The sequence below is a fragment of the Leishmania major genome, chromosome 36 (assembly GCF_000002725.2).
Source record: "Leishmania major strain Friedlin complete genome, chromosome 36".
Taxonomy (NCBI): Eukaryota; Euglenozoa; class Kinetoplastea; order Trypanosomatida; family Trypanosomatidae; genus Leishmania; species Leishmania major.
The window spans coordinates 131,685-150,403 of NC_007287.2; the positions used below are offsets into that span (position 1 = coordinate 131,685).

The 18,719-nt window shown below is 56.0% G+C and overlaps 6 protein-coding genes across 6 annotated transcripts; all 6 read right to left on the reverse strand.

The window, feature by feature from the left end:
• Positions 1-693: 693 nt before the first annotated feature.
• LMJF_36_0460 (putative vacuolar protein sorting-associated protein 45) lies at positions 694-2,547 on the reverse strand (the record flags this gene model as incomplete). The annotated part of the gene is made up of 1 exon (XM_001686564.1): positions 694-2,547. The coding sequence occupies one exon, from the start codon at positions 2,545-2,547 to the stop codon at positions 694-696; it is 1,854 nt and encodes a 617-aa protein (XP_001686616.1).
• A 966-nt stretch (positions 2,548-3,513) lies between these two features.
• On the reverse strand, positions 3,514-4,881 carry LMJF_36_0470 (dihydrouridine synthase domain protein-like protein; the record flags this gene model as incomplete). Its single annotated transcript, XM_001686565.1, has 1 exon — positions 3,514-4,881. The coding sequence occupies one exon, from the start codon at positions 4,879-4,881 to the stop codon at positions 3,514-3,516; it is 1,368 nt and encodes a 455-aa protein (XP_001686617.1).
• A 1,610-nt stretch (positions 4,882-6,491) lies between these two features.
• Positions 6,492-7,169, reverse strand: LMJF_36_0480 (conserved hypothetical protein; the record flags this gene model as incomplete). Its single annotated transcript, XM_001686566.1, has 1 exon — positions 6,492-7,169. One exon carries the CDS (start codon positions 7,167-7,169, stop codon positions 6,492-6,494), a length of 678 nt encoding a protein of 225 aa, XP_001686618.1.
• Positions 7,170-9,029: 1,860 nt separating this feature from the next.
• On the reverse strand, positions 9,030-10,076 carry LMJF_36_0490 (conserved hypothetical protein; the record flags this gene model as incomplete). Its single annotated transcript, XM_001686567.1, has 1 exon — positions 9,030-10,076. One exon carries the CDS (start codon positions 10,074-10,076, stop codon positions 9,030-9,032), a length of 1,047 nt encoding a protein of 348 aa, XP_001686619.1.
• Positions 10,077-11,410: 1,334 nt separating this feature from the next.
• Positions 11,411-12,943, reverse strand: LMJF_36_0500 (putative DNAJ domain protein; the record flags this gene model as incomplete). The annotated part of the gene is made up of 1 exon (XM_001686568.1): positions 11,411-12,943. One exon carries the CDS (start codon positions 12,941-12,943, stop codon positions 11,411-11,413), a length of 1,533 nt encoding a protein of 510 aa, XP_001686620.1.
• Positions 12,944-16,297: 3,354 nt separating this feature from the next.
• On the reverse strand, positions 16,298-18,565 carry LMJF_36_0510 (putative mitochondrial carrier protein; the record flags this gene model as incomplete). The annotated part of the gene is made up of 1 exon (XM_001686569.1): positions 16,298-18,565. One exon carries the CDS (start codon positions 18,563-18,565, stop codon positions 16,298-16,300), a length of 2,268 nt encoding a protein of 755 aa, XP_001686621.1.
• Positions 18,566-18,719: the final 154 nt, after the last annotated feature.

The window sequence follows — 18,719 nt, forward strand, 5'->3', positions numbered from 1 at the left end:
TAATGTTTGGCGTATAAAGAAGCGTTCCTCCAAATGGCGCCTTGAGGTGCACGCGAAGCACAGCGCACCTGATATGACGGCCTTCCGTGCCACCATATGCACCGTCATGTTCTGTGAAGAGCATACTTTGCTTTCGCTACCGGAGAGCAACTCGCATCAAGGGACGGTAGTAGGCTCGAACAAACACCAGCAACGCGGGGAAAGGGAACGCGCAGAACAGAGAGGCATGCTCGCATACGTAGAGACCAAGTGCCGCAGAAAAGATCTCAGCGCAACGCCTCGCCTACGCCCCCCCCCCCGATGCGAGTGAGGAGGTGCGGAGAGGGTTGGCAGCGCCAAAGGTGAAAACGAGGAATGAGCGCACGCTGCAGAACGCAGAGCGACAACGGCAGACCAAACAGCGCCACCGTCTTTTCATTGTTCAGGCGCGCCGACAAATAATGGTGCACCTGGAACGATCGGGATGCACAGCGATACACCGCACGCATACCCACTTGGGTCATCAGCCATGACTACATATCTCGTCAAAGCAACGAGAATTGAAGCCATCGTCGCAGACGCCGTACCTCCTCCACCGTCTACACAGCACGAAAACGTGCACGTCTCGATGGGCTCCCTTGAACTGAGGGCCCGCCGTGCCCCTCCTCACACCTACTGGCCCCTGCCTGCTCACAGACGAAACCTGGATTTCCTCTAGGAGGGCAGTGAGTGTATGAAATCCTTGCTGTTCAGCATCGACGTCGTAATGAGGGAGACGTGCGCCTCGATCTTGGCGGTGTACGGCTCCGTCGATGGGCCCGTGACGCCGTCGGTGCCCAGCTTACGCGATACCTGCTTGCCGAAGTTCATCAGCGTCTCCTGGTTATTGTCCACGTTGCCTTCGTTAATCTGTGCCAGCAGCATCGCCTCCGAAAAAGTGTAACCGCCAATGTACACAACGATAATGTCCTTGGCGTGCACAAACGGCGCCTGGCCAGCGGGAATAGGGCACCCCGGCACCCCCTGCACCGGATACTTCTCCACCGATAGCGTACCGTTGTAGACACGGTTGATGATCTTCTTGACGAGCGGTACGTGCTGCGTGAGCACATTCTGCACGTCCTTGCCAAACTGACCAACAGCCTTCGCGACCGTCTTGAGCATGTGCCCCGTTGAAGATCGGAATATCTCGTGGCACCGCTGGTCCTGTCCAGCATACTCGATAAGGCGGTCGATCAGCTGGACCTTCTCCCGCGGGCATTGACGCTGCATGAGCTCCTGCTTTAGCTGCATGATAATGCTGCCGGCCACCCTCTCGTAGTGCAGATGGTACAGCATCACAATGCGCAGCGCATCGTCGACGTCCGTCTTGGGATCCTGTACCACCTCCAGCACGAGGCGGCTGTGCTCCGTCACGTTGTTGTTGGAGATGATGTCCTGCTCGAGTACCGAGAGCCGCGTGAGGTTGCGGCCGTTGATCTCGGCGACCAGCTCGCTCGTGATAGCGCAGTGTCGGGTCACCTGCACCGATTGCTTGCGAGCTGCAGGGAACCGGTTCATGAAACTTTTGATTTCATCCAAGGAAACGGTGTTGCGGTCAAAATTGTTCATCTCCTTGTACGCCTTCACCATCTCACTCACCGCCACGCATACCTGGCCCCAATCGTCGTAGCGATGCTGTCCGAAAAAGCCGTCCGTCTGCGGCGTGACGACGTGCACGCGATCCTCCGGCTTCGCGTCTGGGTCGTCGATGACGACTTCGTTACCGTGCTGGAAGCCGATCAGCTCATGAATCATTGCCTCGTAGGTCCAGGGCATCAACAGTGGGGTGACGGGGTCGTCCCTGCGGTCCAAGATCACCAGCACACTCTCGGTGGCCTTGAGGTCAGGGAATGTGGCGTGAACACTCCTCATGCGAGCTGCTACCTCGACCGCGAGCTTCTCGGAAACCTTGCTGCCCTCGCGGTACCGAATGACAGCCCGGCGATTCGTAGACAGCAGCATGCTAATGATGCCCTCCGACATGCGCTCGAGCGACTTGGGGTCCCACTGACTGTACGTGATGGGGTTCATGAACGGGCTTGGGCCTTTGGACAGCAGCGAGGGTTTCAGCTGCATCAGACACACCCACTCCGTCACGGGAATAGAGTTGATGTACAGCTCCCCAACGCGCGACACTAAATTAAGCACATCTGCGTTCGCCAAGGAGTGCACCAACGTGGAGTCTAGCATGTAGGTAAAATAGATGTCATAGGAGGCGAAGTTGCCCTCCGCCAGCTCCTGATACACAGCTGCCAACGATGCCGCTGAGGGGCGGCACACGATCACACAGGAGAAGTGCTTCATGGGATAGCGCTCCTGGTTCGCCAGCATATCGACCAGCACTACATTATGCTGCAGCAGCTGATGCTGAGAATAGGCAACGGAGAGGATTTCACGAGTCGCATCATCGCACAGGAGCACCTTGAGACCCGCCGTGGCGCTAAAAGCTGTGTTCAAGTAGTTCCAAGCCTGCTCCAGGCAGTTGCGGCGCCCGCGGTTCACCTTCGAGGAGGATACGGAAGACATTTTATTGCCGTGTCGCACGAGGAGCGGAAGATGAAGAACGCTTACAGTGCTCGCTGTACGGCCGGCGAGCACCGTGCACAATGGGGCACGAAAGAAAGAGCACGACGAGGGCGGCAGCGGCGGGGCTACTTTGTCGACCACGCAACGTCCAAACAAAGGGCAACAGCAAGAAGGTGGAGCCTGGAACACGCAAGATGCACACGGCAGGGGTGAAAATGCTAAAGAGGAGGGGTGCGGAGAAACCGCTGATGTGAAGCCAAGTGTCCCAGCCTCACCACAACCCTCACGGCAGCGTGGCTCAAGAGGAACACCCAAAAAAAAGGGGGAAAAGGGAGGGAGCAGGCAAAGCGAAGACGGGAAACGGCATAGATGACGGGGTGCTGCAGGTGTATCGCAGCCAAGGCCAAAACGTTGAGCAACGGCTTGACGTCCGGCTGAAAGCTACTCGCCAAAGCGTGAACACTCTCTATTCCTACGTTTCGGGGCAGGCTGCATGTGCACCACGGCTGAAAAGTGCAGGCTCAGAGTAATGGGTGGGGAAGCGATAACGCGGCGGTGTGTAGTGGAAGCGGTGTATGCTCACGGAGAGAAAACACAGATCACGGAGAAGAGAGGGGGAAGGGTATGCTTGACCACTGCTACTGCAGACGCTTATGACGGAGAGAAAGAGATAGATACGGCATGCTCTCTCACGAGCTGCGCATCACGAAATGTCGAACATCGCGTACGGCGCCTCAAGTGCCAAGCGGCTGCCACAGTGCATAGCTCAGTTGACGTGTGTGTGAGTGTGTGGCTTGCTTTCATGTCGGCTTACAGTATTCGCGTCGCTCTGTTAGGGTGATGTGGAGACCAATACACACACGCACACGTGTGTGGGGGTGATGCAGTAAAGAATGATGTGATACTGTACAGGCACTCTGACACACGAGCACGCAGTGGGAGGGAAGGAGCGACGATAACGCCGCTTTAAATGGACGCTTTCGTCGTCGTCTCGACACGGGCAAGCTTGTGCGCTTGCTCGCCATCCTCCTCACTCGCAGCCGCGGTCACCGCTGCACGCTTTCGCGTGGACGCCGGCTTCTCCGCGAGCAGCTCCACCGTGTGCGCACACGAGTCTGCCAGCGCTTTCTCCTCTACAGTCAAGTGGAAGAACTCGTAGCAGTCGGCGTAGCTGCGCAGCTCCAGCTGCACCTCCTCCATGAACGGCTTTAGGGCCCTCACCACCGGAAACGCGCGCGTGAGGTGGTACTTAAAGTTGTTGAAGAGGGTGCGGTAGCGCACAGAGTAGAAAAAGAGCTCTTTCATGATGGCCATGGCGTACTCCTCAGCGTCCTCCGTCGACTGCGCCTCGCCGTCGTGTGCAGCGGAGGAGGCCGGAAGTTCGCTGCCTTTGCGGTGAAAGCAACGCGCGTCCTCCAGGGCAGCGCGAGCAATCATGGCTGCGTCGAAGCCGTACCGCGCGCACTTCGCCTCCCCGTCTTGACGCGACAACACGGAGCCGTTCAGAACCCAGCAGATGCCTTCGAAGGCGGCGTCGGCCCTGCAGGCGCGTACCACCTCTGCCGCGCGGTCGTACAGCGGAGCCTGCTCAGGCCGCTGGTCCGGCGTGCGGGCGTGAATGGTGATGGCGTGCAGGACAGGGTTCGCCGGCGTGTGCTGTGAAGCCGCCAGTATCGCTCGCAGCATCCCCACAGTGGCTTCGGCAGTGTCCTGAAGACGTGTCTTGAGGCTCACGGCGACGCGCTTACCACCCCGTGCTTCTACATTCGAGTCGCTGTTCACCGCGCCATGCACGGCCCGCACAATAGCCCCGCCGACCTCCGGCCGCTTCATCAGTGCGGCGCCGAAGCCGTTGTGCACACTGAACTTTTTGGGGCATCCCATGTTGATGTCGATGCCGTCTATGTCATTGCTGCACACAAGCGCCGCAGCCGCGCCACGCGCAGGGTCTGCGACGCCAAGCTGCAGCACAGTGCGAGGGGCAGAGATGCGATCTGCCTTTTGTCCGCCGTAGGTGGTGTCGGGGAGCACAGGCGTGCTCAGCACAACAGTACGCTTGTAGGTGTGTTTGAAGGGGTCGTAGGACACGTATTCGGCCATCGGCGTGTCTACTGTGGGGTAGCGCACCACCTCGCGCTGGCACGTCGCAAGCTTGGCGGCCACCACCTCCTCAGTGAAGACGACATCAGCACCGTGCGCGCCGCACAGGGCACGAAAGCCAGGGCTGCACACGCGTACCATCGGCGCCAATATCGTCGTTTGGTAGAACATTGACTCCTCCACCTTCATTGCTGAAGCGAGTGTGAGAGGGACGCGACGGCGTCGAAATTCCATTTCACAAACTAGGTCGCCCGGCAATCCAGCAAACCTCTACGCGTCAGGATGGATGCACGTGTGACACATGTTTTGTGTGTATGTGTGAGTAGTAAGAGAGGCAGATGCGCAGTATACCCGTGAGGGGACCAGCACAGGCAACAGGAGTGGCCACAAGGAGGGGGGGCGCCGTGCAAACGAAGAGAGGCAAACAAACAAAAAAGCACCAGCAATGAAGAGGGAGACAGAAAGACTCGATTCAACCATCAGCAGAAGGCGATGGGTGTGACAGTCCTTCAATTCGATCACCAGAAGCGAGGAAGCATGCTGTTGGGCCTTCGACACCCAGAGCTGGCGAGAGGCACCGCAGATGGCACAAGCCTGCTGTCTACGAAGGAAAAAAGAACTCCGTTGCCAACGCAACCTGCACAAGGACATTAGCTACGACGGAGGTGTGTTGAGCTCTGTAGCGGAGGAACTTGTACACATCACTGTGCCAAGAAGCGCGCTTCGAGCGTGGTTTGGTGTGTGTCATTGAGTGTTTTGCATACCTACGGTTTTAAAAGAGGGACGAAAAAAAAAAAGAAAACAGCGAAGAAAACAGAGAGAAGTCGAAATGTGGTACGAACTTTCCTTTTTCTTTATTGTTTTTTTTTTTTTGAGGTCGTGGACGAGAAGGGAGGAAGGTGAGTGCGGCTGCTGCTGAGAACGGTGTGGGCAGTGGGGGTATCCCAGCCCCTTGCAAGAGGCGTAGGAGCGCACACACCGCGACAGCGACAATCACACACACCAGCACACAGAGACAGACAGAGAGACGTAGATAATTGCTAACGGAGGCACAACGAGATACACAAATCTGTGCTTCCACCATAAAAAAGTGTAAAAGAAAAGGAAGGACTACAGGATAGAAAACAAACATGCGGATTTGATGCCAAAAAAACGGTGCGGTATGAGCGGGACATCATAGAGAGAAGGAGGCTAGAATGTGAGTGTGTGTGTGTGTGTGTGTAGAAGGGGGCCGATGGGGAAAGCAGCCAAAGAAACGGCGGAAGAGCTTTACAACGTCAGCGCTTCATTTTACGCGTCAAACATCCCTTCGCGCTTTTTACGCCTCCCCCCCCCTTCACCATCACCCCTCCCCCTTGACTCCTTCCGTTCCCGAGACCCCGTGTTTGCTTCTCCATTCGTTGTCCCCCCCCCCCTACGTGTTTGGCTGCCTGCTATTACTTCAACAAGGAACAAGGAATCAGCTACGTGCTCCTCTCGTCTGCCTCCCTGTGCCGTCGCACTTATCCTTGCGTCCACGTCGGGCCAAACAAGAGAACAACCACAACAAGAAGCAAAACGGTTTTCGTTCTGTCCTCCGTTTTCGCCCCAGACTGTGTGTGTAGAGTCGCCGCTACCGGGTTTCTGCGGGTTGTTTCTTGAATGCATCGTTACTGTCCACCAAGAGAGCGCGCAAAGAAAAAGGGCGAGAATGATGTGAACAAGGAGATAGAGAGAGACAGCACACCTGCCGATGCAAATCGGCACCAAGAGCGCCACATACGCACAAGCGCATACACCAACACAGACACACATACGCACATGCAATATAAGGGGCAGGAAGGGAAGGGTCGAAGCTATGTGGTTTACTCAGCATTGAGGTAGACGCCGAACTCGTGGAAATCGCGGTCGAACTCGGCCTCGATCTCGGCGAACGTGTAGGCCGGACCCTCATCCGCGGCCGGCTCATCGGTCCAATCAGGGTGCATCACCAGCCACGGGCGGTTGTGAACGTAGAACCACTGCTGGCACATGGGGCACTTCGTCTTGCTGTAGCCCTTCATCATCATATAGTAGTTAGACTGCGGCACGTGCGGTGCGCAGTTACCGAAGCACAGTACAATCTGCTGATCACCTGGGTTGCCAGTGCCCTCCACACGGATGGGGCGCTCCTCACTACCGATCGGAGGTTCGTACAGGTGGTTCACCGCCACATACGGCCGGTCGTTCCACTCCTCGCGATCGTGCTCCTCCAGCATGAGGGTGTCATCGGCCTCGAACAGGTGCCACACACGCGCTGGCTCCTGCCAGTACAGGCGGCCAACACCGGTCACCACATCGTCGTACACCGGCAAAGACTGGTCCATAAGCTTGCTCATAATGGGGCTCTTGCGCCAACTGTCCGGGGGCTGCTGGAGCTCGTTCAGGTTGTGGGGTTGCACCGGATAGGACTTGTCCTGGTACGGCGTGGGGCCATGCGAGCTGCCACCGCTCATCAGAGCGCGCGATGCCGCGAAGAGGAAGAGATTGGTCTTGCGAAGCATTATGAAGTAGGAGGAGGGGGTCGCGCTCACAGTTCCTTAGCGTTCTACTGAAGTTTCTCTTTATTTGTGCCATTGAGAAAGAGGTAGTGCGTTTTACGCATCAGAAAGTGTGTCACGGTGCATTGCACACCAGTGTGGCATACACGTGAGTTGTGATGGGGTGCGGCATAGTAAAGAGAGAAGCAGCAGAGCGGAGGTAAATGGCGTTGAGTCTCAAGACGAGAAGTGTCTAGAGGGAGAGCGAAGAGAAACCTCCTCAACGCTGCATTGAAACTCGCGCATTCATCGCGGGACGCGCTGAGGAAGTAAGCAGTTCCGCCCCCCCCCCCCCTTCACTCGGCATCCACGTGTGCAGGAGCGCGCAAACACCAGAGCGAAAACATGCCATACAAGTACGGCTTAGGACACGCAGCGATGTTGGAGAGGCTCCACCATTCGCGGAAGATGGCGATGCTGTTTGGTATGAGTATCCTCGTTTTACTGAGCAAAGCATCGCTTCACTACCACTGGAGTAGAGGCGTGCAGCAGCATACACCACCAACCAACGTCAAGGAGTTAGGGGGTGAAAAAGAAGCCAAAAAAAGAAATAGAAAAAACATAGTGGTGCTGTATAGGACGAAGCGAAAAAAAAGGGGGACCACTAGAGAAGAAACAGAGGCATACATGGGAAGACAAGGCGGCCACTTTCACAGCGGTGTGGAGAACGCTTGAGAGCCCGACAGAGAGAGAGAGCAGTAGCCCCTGAATCTATCGGATAAAAACGGATGAATTGTAGTAGGGGGGTGACGCAGAGAGAGGGTACCGTGCCCTCTCCCTCCATCTTTGTGTCACTGTCAATACTGTTGCGCACCGCCTGCAACCTACTCCTCCCTTCCCCTTTTCCATGCCAACTCATGTTTCTTTCACTGCGTGTGTGTGTGTGTGTGTGTGTGTGTTTCTGTGAAGGTGGGGTCATGTCCCTTTTTCTGTTTGTTTGTTTTTTGTTTTATTTTACATGGGTAGTAGGTCACCGTGAGCGCATGCGCATGTGTTATAGGAGGTGCGCGGAAAAGGCGCACACACACACACACACACACACACCAAAGAGAGAGAGGGGAAGAAAAAAAGCACAAGATGACCATACACATCGCGTTCTTCACGGCAACGAAAACAAAAGAAACTCGCTGATGGAGAGGGACAAAACAGAAGAAGGCCAATAATGGCAAGCCGCACCTTGGTGGGCAAAAAAGCAGCCACGTACGAGCACATACACAGACACATGCATCCTTACACCTACACCAGGACGCTAACGCACCTGTGAAATAAAAAGCGAAGCTAACGCTACAAAGCTGCACGTCTTGGGTAGTTGGAAGGGAAGGAGCTGAAGAAAAAAAAAAGGTGCCCAGAGGGGGGTGGGCTTCCCTTTTCCACCCTCCTTCCTCCAGTGGGCACAAGAGCACCCCTATCTTGAAAACAGATACATATGCATACCTAGTAAGCTGTCTTCATCACTAAGACCTACATGGCAGCTAGCCAGTGGCGTTCCGCAGACTGCCAGCTGTCAGCACTCGAACTCTTCCCCTCCACATCGCTCATACGCGCGAGGGAACACAAAGAGAGAGAAACTGCAAGTAAAGCACCTGAGCGCGTGCGGCATGGAAAACAGAAGGCGGGCAGCGCATGCTTAAAAGGTCGAAGAGGCAGTGTAGCGCCTCTTCCTTGACAAAACGTGCTTTTCGTGGTTTTCGGTTCCATCTGTGCTGGCAACGAGACATACATGAGATGGGGCGAGGGACCACGACAAGGGCGGAGGAGTGTGTGCACCTGAAAGCAGGAGAGGGGCGGAAAGGGGCGAGAGCACACGCAGACTAGCAGATGCGGTTAAGCTCTCCCCATGGCCTGCAGCATGCCTACGCTTGTCGTGTTGTCGTTTAGAATGCGGCCACCACCGCCACCACCACCCATGCCGCCACCGCCGCCACGGCTACTGAATCGGTCGCCGCGGCCGCCGAAACTGTCTCGTCCCGAAGGCGGAGTCGGACGCCCTAAAGGACGCCCTGTTCTCGGCGCAGGGATGCCGCCGCCCTCCTTAGCCCTTGCCGCACGGCCGCCAGTTGCTATGCCCTGCTTGAGCGTCTCATTCTGCTTCGCCATAAGCGGCGGAATTCGCCTAGTGGAGGCCGAGACCCGCGCTGACATCCCAGCCCCATCCCCGTAGCCGGAAGGTGTCGCGCCGAAGAGACCGCCGCGTGCAGGTCCCCTCGATGTGCTGAAAGAAGGCGCAGCAGGACCAGTGCCCCACATGTTCTGTGCCTCCGCATCTGCCCGCTTGGCGCTGCGGATGGCCGCAATAAACTCCTCATGCTGCTGACGCCAATTCGTCTGCGTGGCCGGAGCGGGGGTGTATCGACTTGTGGTGTTCGCCGTGCCTAGTTTCTTCGTTCGGCCTCTCCGAACCCCACTTGGGGCACCGAAGGCACCACCGGCGTAGGCGTCGTCCCCCTCGCTGCCTGCACACCGCTGCTTGCTACTGTCAAAGACCCTACGCTTTTGGTCGCCTTTGCAGACGCTCTCGTGGTAGGCGATGCGGTCAAAGTTGAAAGTACGGCCACATTTCGAGCACGGGTGCAGATTCGTGCTCTCCGGCTCGACGCTTTCTGGTGGCATGCTCTGCATCTGCAGGGAGCGGACAGCTGACATGCCAGCGCCGCAGGGTTGGCCGGCGAAGGCAATGCCGGAGGGTCCACCGTTGCTTGCCTTGGCAGCCGGTTTGCCATGGAGCGGTGGCATGACTGGTCGCGGCCCTTGAGGGTTCAGTTGCCACCGCTTGATGGCTTTCTCATAGCACTGCGGAATGTGGATGTTAATGGAGGCCGATCCGAAGCCCTTGCCGCATAGCTGGCACGTAATGAACTGCGGGCGGGGCATCCTGGCGTGCTCCTCAAGCGCTGGACCTGTGGACTTTTCTTGATCTTTTCGTGCCTTTGTGCGTCAGGAGGACACTATTCGTGTAAGAGAGGCAGCACGAGCATCGGAGATGCCAACGGGAAGAGTTGTGTGGAGGGAACAAAAGAGAAGGGGGGCGCAGAAACAAAAATGGAGAGAGTAGCCAGCGCATCTATGTTGCGTGACGCAGGCGGCGAGGCTTTCATTGAAGCCCACAGCTAGTTCATTTTCGTTGCGTTGCGGCTGCACACATCCCCACTCGTCCAACGGCACTCTGGTAGCGGTTCGCACGCGCATTCGACATCTCGCACATGCGCCCGAGTCGGGGAAAAAGCCGGTCTGAGACTCACGACATTGCATGCACTGTGCAGGTCCGCCCGCATACGGAAAAGAGACCAACAACAAAACAAGCAGACCCTTCTCCCACTCAAAAATATAGATATATACGTCTGTGCGGTGTCTAAATTAGTACAAAGGCCGTCACGCTTCGACGCCGTTCAAGTAGAGAACAAATGAAGCTCACCCGTGCGTGCCCTTCACGGGATGGAAGGTTGCTTTAGCGCGTTTCTTTTTGGTTGCTGTTTGATTGCTTCCGGCTGCCCTACTGCACATACGCTGCTCGCGTGTGCCTGTGTACGTGTGCGTGTCCCTCCTGTCCTCTGCATCTCGTGTCCTCCACGACCACGTCGAAAGGAAAGCGAAGAAAGGGGAGTGGACAGAGAGCAGGAAAGAGAAATCGGTGATGCGTGTGCCGCGTGCAGACAACGAGGGCCTCACTCGCACAGCGCGAGAGAGCGGAAGAGTAGCGGAGAGAATGAAAGTTTGAAACAAAGGCCTTCACGCACAGGAGGGATCAACCCTCCCATCCCCCACGCCTGCTCGACATCGGTCATCAACGTCCACGATCAAACGTGCACAACGCTCCACGTTAGGCAGGTGGACAGGGCAGCACGTGATGAACCCACACAAGTTAATAAACGTTAAAGATACAAGAGAGGGTGAGAAAGAGAAAAAAGAAAAGCGGAAGGCATAGGCACGCCCCAGCCATGCAGAGTCCACTAGAAGTACACCACTTGTAAAACCACAAACACGAAAAAGGAAAGAACCACACCCTTTTGTAACTATCAGCAGCAACAGGGCAAAAGACAGATCGCGCAAGAAGCATCCTGGCTGATACGTTTTCGACTTCAAGCACCGGCACCGCAGAGATCCTCTGCGACATTTACACTGTGAGAGAGGGAAAGACGCGACACCGGCGTCAACAACAACGTATTGGTACCACTACCCATCGGCCTCGGCACCTCCCCGCGGTTCGCTCAAAAGAAGCCCGGACCGCCGCGGGGGCGACGGCGACCATTGCCTGCGCCTCCAAAGGCACCTGGGAAGCCGCCAGCCTGGAAGCCACCGCCTCCAAACATCATGTTCATCACAGTGACAATATCCTCCTGGCTCGCACCGCCGCCAAAGCCGCTTGGCATGTTGGCCCCCTCCACGTCATTGTCCATCTGACCTGAGTCGTACATGCGCTTCTTTTTAGGGTCCGACAGGACGCCAAAGGCCTCACCGACCTCCTTGAACTGCGTCTCCGCATGCGACTTCTCCTCTTCGCTTGCGTGCGCCCACTTGTCTGGGTGCCACTGCAGACACGCTTTCTTGTAAGCCCGCTTGATGGCATCCTGGTTAGACTCGTGTTGAGGCAGACCGAGTATTTTGTAGTAGTCCTTGCGCTTCGCACGCTTGGCGCGCGCCTTCAGCTGGCGCAGCTCCGCTACGAACTGGTTATCCTCTTCGGCGGCCTGCTGCATGTCCCGCACCGCCTCATCGAAGTTCTCCAGCTGCTCTTGAATGCGGCTGCGGCGAGCGTAGATTTTCGCAGAAGTGGCGCCGTTGCTGATGGCGTAGTCGCAGTCGAGGAGAGCGCCCTTGTAGTCGTTCAAGTTCATCTTCGCCGCTGCCCGGTTGCTGCGCAGCGTAGCATTCATGCGGGCGTTGGTCTGGTCGCACTCGACCGCTCGCGTGTACTCGTCGACAGCCACCTTGGCGTTCTTGTTCTTGAAGGCGGCGTTGCCGGCGTCTTTGTGTGACTCTACAGCCCGGATGCGCTTCAGCAAGATACGCGCCTTGGTGTTGTCGGGGTCCATCTGTAGCGTCTCTCGCAAAATATTCTGCGCGCTGGAGAAGCCTTCCTGGCCGCGGTAGTATAGCACCAGTGCACGCAGATAGAGGTAGTAAGGGTCAGAGCCGTGCGTGTACGCGAAGGGGGAGAGGACTCTGGATGCCTCATCCGGCGACGAAGGCACGTGCGCCTCTGCGTAGAGAAACGCCAGTGTCGAGGAGCCAGGAAAGTCGCGATACGGGCCGGCGAGTGCTCTACTCGCCTCTGCAAAGCAGCCGGTCTCTATCAGCTGCCGCCCGCGCGGCACAACTTTGCTGGCCTGCTCCGCACTATTCAACAACTCCCTGAGGTGCTTCACGTCCTGTGGCGTGGCCTTTGGCGACGTCGACACGGCCGTCAGACCCGCCCTCAGCGCCTCCGAAGCGCGGTCAAACAAGCCTAGATTACACAATGCGCTGTGCAGACGCGAGTACGCCTTCACAAATGCTCTATCCATCGCCACCGCCTTCTCCGCGTCGTGAGCGGCTTCCTGGTATTGCCCCCTCTTCAAGTATGCCGCACTGCGGTTCGAGTAGAGCACCGGTTCATCTGGATGGGCCTCGATAGCGGCGCTATAGTGCTGAATCGCCTCCTCGAATGCGTTCGACTTGAACGCCTGATTGCCCTGCTCCTTCAGAGCCTCCCAGTTGCCCTTGCCGCTAGAACTTGCGGCGGGCGCTTCATCCTGTGTCATGGAGATTCGCAAAGTACACGCGCGTGGGCACACTCACACACACACAAAGAAAAAGGAGAGAAACACGCTCAGCAGCAGCAGAAGTACCGTTCCACAGCAAGACAAACAATGCGCAGATGAGGAAAGAGGGATAAATGGGAGAAAAGCACGAAAGATTACGGAGATGATAATAGCACAGGAGAGAGAGAGGGGAGGGGGTCACCACAACCAAGCGAAGCCCGAAAGAAGCCAACAAGGGGAAGAAAAGAGAGGAACACAAACGGAGACGCCCGGGAGTACAACAGAACGAAAAGAGTGGGAGGGAGATGAAACAGCAAAGCACAAGGCTGGGGAGAGGAAGGGGATGCGATACAAGCGCCTCTCAGCTTTCCAATGGTAGTCGCTCAAATGAGGCACGCCACCGAAAAAGGAGCTCAGAAAGCGCTAGTGTATGGGTATAATCTTCTGCCCGGTGATGTGGGAGATGAAAACGCAGCGATGTAGGGTGCAACGTCGTCAGAGAGAAGAAATGTGCAAAAGGAAGGAGGTAGTGGGAGGGGGGGGGAGTTGCCGAAGAGTCTCAACAAGCTGTCTCTCACAACCCCTACATCCCTGTGCAGGTGAAGCGCGCCAGCTCACCGTGGCCGGTCGCTTGGCGCGCCATACACCGAGACGGGTGTGCTTTGCTGGCGAAGAAGGTGCAAAGACGTCTCCTATAGGTGCACAATTCGTGATGTGGCCGCCGCCATCATGGATGTGCGTGGCATCAGTGCAAACATGCGGATCTTTTTGTGACTCTTTTGCTTTCCCTTTGCTAAAATGCGGCGTTTGCCACCCGGCTCCATATGACAGCAGTGAAACCTCGCTGAAATACACACACGCACCGAAGAAGCAAGAGCGAGAGTGATATGCAACCTAGAAGCAAGCACAGCGAGTCAGGCAGCAATAGATAAATGAAGCGCGTTTGAAAGAACGAAAAAAAAGAGTGGCAAAAGAGGAAGAAAACATACAAAACGGAACGAAGGGAAGTCAAGAGTGGGATGTACATTGCTGTGGTGGTCCACACACACGCACAGATACGCAAAGGCGAGAGACGTCGACAAAGACTGCGGCGTGGCAACACACACACACGCAGTACATGAAGAAATCTAAAGGGAAAACAACAAAAGAGGAAATCATAGTAACGGCACTCTTTTTTGTACAAACAGAACGAAAAACGACCAACACAGCAACAGGAGACAAGAAAAGAGAGCAAAACAAGAGGAAAAATAAACCGAGAGGAGAGCCAACACACCGGAGACAACAGCAGCAGACGGGTACTTCTCAACTCATGTTTGCCTTTGTTTTCGACATTCTAGGTTAGCGGGAGGAGGAGGGGGGGGGTATAACCGAATATGAATGCTGCTGCAAAGGAGGGAAACGAGAGACAACGATGAACAGAGTTACATCGGAGTCCAAGCACCGCACCTGAAAAACGAACGCCGCCGTCGCAGAATGTGGGTGGACAAACATTTGAGCAAAAAAAAACGGAAGGAAAAAGGGAAAAAGGGAGGAGAGGGACCTTTTGACATGGCTTTGGTCATGATGCCCGTGTGTTCTTTCGTTGCCGTTGTGCTGGCAGTGGTGATGTTTGTGGTGGTTGCGCGAGTCTTCTTTCTGTTCGTCTCCTCCACAAACCCCAAGATGGAGTCGCCGGCAAGGAACTCGTGGAGAGACAAGCAAAGGAAAGAGAAACAAGGCGGTGCGGACTGCGCGGGGGCCCCGCAACTGCCTGTAACCGTTCTCCCGTTAATCTGCCCCTCCCTTGTTGAGTACAGCGGGGCACAAGCGCATTGCTTTCTGCTTTCACCTTTCCCCTCTATTCCGCTTGGTTCGTCATCATGCACACTAGCACGAGGCGAATTGGTGGGAAAGATTGACCGTTTCTTTCGGAGCCGGCTCCCGAAAGTACTACTGCACAAACACGCACGCATGCACGCACAAAACATGTCGGAAGCCTACAAACGTATAAGAAAATGACTGGTATGATATATCGTTAGCGTCGGTGTGCCTTTTAGCAAAGTCGTCTTACTTCCTGAGGTGTGTGTACGGAATGGCCTTACCAATCGAGCACTTCACCTCTTCAACGCGGTCAGCAACAAGACTACATCCTGCCCCTCCCGCCCTCACCCACCACACACACCCTCGGTGGAGCACAGTGAAGGTAGTGGAGCGTCGCGAATTCCCTTTTTCCGTCACGCCCACACAGTTGCACTAAAGCAACAACACACACACACACACACACACACACACACATAGAGGCACGGTAACACGTACACAGAGAAGAGGAGAAAAGGCAAGGAAACACGCAAACAAGAAGTTATATTAGAGGGGCTTTTAACTTCGGAAAGCAACGAGAGAGGAGAAGCGGGAAAACGATAAAACACATTAGATGATATCAGAACGTCGAAGAGAGGGAGAAGAACAAGAAGAGAGAAACAGATAAGTGTGGGTGTGGCTGCTGTTTGAACACTTCAGCCAGATTACGAAGAAATGGGTGGAGGTGCAGCGGACTCTCTCACATCCCTTGATGCGCATATTTCTACGAATTTTTTCTTTTGGGGGGGGTTGCTGTGAAGCTTTGACGGCGCCGCTGTCCTAATCAACGTCCATGTGCCGTGACTTCCTCTCCCCGACCCTTACCTCAGCCTTCCCCCACCTTGCCACCTTTGCGAGTTGAAGCAACAACGAAAGCCTCACCGCTGCAGTGACCTCACCCTCCTTGCAGCGGCTCCCGAGAGCACCACACCTCTCTCATCCCGCTCGGAGCTTCCCTTATCTGGATAGCTCTCCCAGAGTCATTGCTCCCCTGCAACATGCTTGACAGCTGCATCAGGAAAATGAGGCAAGAGACACTCTTGCTTTGTGTGTGCGTATGTGCGTGTGCGGGGAGGGGGCAAACAGGGTCCATCACACGCCAAGGAAGGGGCGAGCAAACCCTTACGCCGATCGCAAAGAGCAGCGTTTCGTCTGTAAGAAGGAAAGAGGGAGAGAATGATAGTTGCCAGATAAGTACCTCTAGGAGGCAAGCAAGCGAGTGAGCAGAAGCACAACTTTAAAAATGGGAGGTGTAAGTCGTGACTCGTCGAGGACGGAGAAGAGGCGAAGAGAGACCAAGCGAGGAAGCCCATCCAAAACAAGAAAGAAACCTCCTCCTAAGCCAACACAAAAAAAGAGACACTCACATCTGCACGTGAGGGAGAAGAATAAACGGACGTGGAAGAGACAGACACACGCGCGAGGATCAAAGCAGAAAACACCATCACCACACCATTCGTTGTCGTCTGCCGTGACCGCCCTGGCTCGCCACGTACGCGCAGGGGGCGGGCAGCAGCTCTAGGGGGTGTCACCGCGGGACAGCATCGACTTTGACACCGCAAACGATGGAAGGAACAGCATCTCGCGCAGCATATCGTTGCGCGTCGCCGCGATCACATCTCGGCACCAGTCGTTCACTGCGAACGAGATACCAAACGTAAGGCTACTCACCGTGAAAGAGAAGGGCATTTTGCGGTAGAGGAAGGCAACCGTTTTAGGGCTTTTGAGCAGCGATTGCACGGAGCTCGTGCCCAGCTGCGCGTACACGACACGCTCCGCCTGGCGATTACGCTTCATGACGTTCAGTGGGTACGTTATCACGGAGCCGGCCAGCCCCGACGTTGCGCCAGCGGCCATATACTGCAAAAAGGTATGGCATCCGAATCGCTCCTTCAAGTAGTCATATAAGGCAAACCCGATGCCGCCGAGAACACCCACGCCCATCATGGAAAGGTAGCAGCCTTTCCACAGTGAGCCGATGCCGTGACGTCGAGCCATGGCACGCAGCAGCCAGAAATATGACTGAAAGCTGGGAACGGCGTTCACAGCGACACGCGTGCGCAGAAGATCGAGTGGGTATACGATCGTCGTCCCAAGCGACGCGGCGGCAGCGCCGGCGGCGAAGTTGGTGTACGGTGTGGCCACATGCGAGTACATTAGCCGCTCTGCCAACAGCTGAAACATATCGAAGAAGCAGTACGTTAAGGCACCGTACGGTACTACGCGCAGCATTGTGACGTGGCCCGACGTCCACATGTTCGGGCTCTGCTTGACGACTTGGTACAGCAGCTGCGCTCCCTTCTTTGCCGAGGTTTTCTCGGTCATGTCCACTTGATACAGAATTTTGAGCCGGTCAAAAGGCAAGGACAAAAACTTGGCCGTGGCGGCAGCTACCCCGCCGCAGAGGAATGCCTCCGGCAGCGTCACAATGTTGTGGCGCGACGAGTACACAACCGTCGTCTCGTAGTAGTTGCGCGTGCGTCGCTTTACAAGATCATTCACAGTGAAGCTCGTCGCGGTGGCAATGGGGCCTTTGATCCAGTTCATGGCAAGGCCCTTGTAGAGCCCCTGGCGGATCCCTTCCTCCCGATACACCGTTCGTAATGCGTCAATGACACTCGAGTAGCGCCGTGGGGTGACCTGCATGCGCCGCCGCACAATATCCAGCGGGTATGTCGCCGACTGCGCGAGCAAGCCTGCAAATCCGCCAGCTACCAGTCGCTGATACGTTGGGATGTCCTTGTCCGACTTCAGGTTGGATACTTTTACAATGTAGTGCTTAAGCGTCTCAAAGCACGCAAAGCTACAGCCCGCGTAGGGGACAATGCCCACAAGCGTAGGGAAAAGGCCGCCATAGAGGGAGAGAATACCTTGCCTAGATGTCGCTTCTTTGAAAGCGGCGCTATAGCTAGGAAAGCGCCGCTTGCCGGAGCTGCTACGCGCTGCAAATCGGGCACGCATGAGGTCCAGTGGGTAGGTACAGGTAGTCGAAGTGGCCCCTGCCAGCGAGCCGCTAATGAAACGCAGCGTCACCGCCCGCGCCTCGTCGGGCGAGCCGTCTGGATTGCTGCGACTGAACATGAAGCGCAGCTTGCTGTGGTAGAAGTCGAATGAAGCATAGGTGATAGCCGCGTATGGAACGACACGGAGCATCGTCGCGCCATTGCCAATCCACAAGCCAGTAATGCCAAACTTTTGCACTGTCTCCACGCCGAGGTAGACAGCCTCGCGCAGGCTAAAGTGACGTGTCGGCTCCACCTGGAAAATAATCTTGACACGGTCACCGGGCGCGATGACAGTCTTGCTCACAGCGCCAGCGATGCCGCCGGCAGCGAAACTCTCGATGAACCGAATTACCTCCTTAGTGAAGGAGCGCGGCGCGTTTGTATTACTTGTGCCTTCGTACCCGTGCTTCACGACGAGGACACTGTACTCGCCGGAGCGGTCGAAATCCAAAAGCTCCTCACCCAGGGAAGAGAAGGCGTGACGATGCTCGTGGCAGAAGAGCGACCACTGAGGCTCCGTGAGGCCGCCGACGCCGTCTGTGTCGTATCGGAGAACGAGAGCATGCAGCTCGGGGACAGAGAGACCGCACAAAGGGGTCACCTTCTCCACAATAGTATGCACTGGAATTACAAGGATTTCCTCTCGCGAGCTAGATGCAGAGAGGTCATCAGCGGTATCCGACATCACGCGGCTAGATGAGGCATTCGAGGGTGATGCAAACAAGTTACCAGTTGTTTCAGTAGCAGACGTCGAAAAGGACGATGAGGTTGTCGACAGCATGAGCGTGCGCTCCTCGAATTGGCCAGAGGGCACAACTTTACAAAACGCGTGGAAGAAGCGGGGAAGAGTCAAACGCGCTCTCTACCACCTCTAGAACAAGAGTCAAGATGCACGACAGAGCGGAAGAAAGGAGTAGGAATCCAAGCAAATAAAG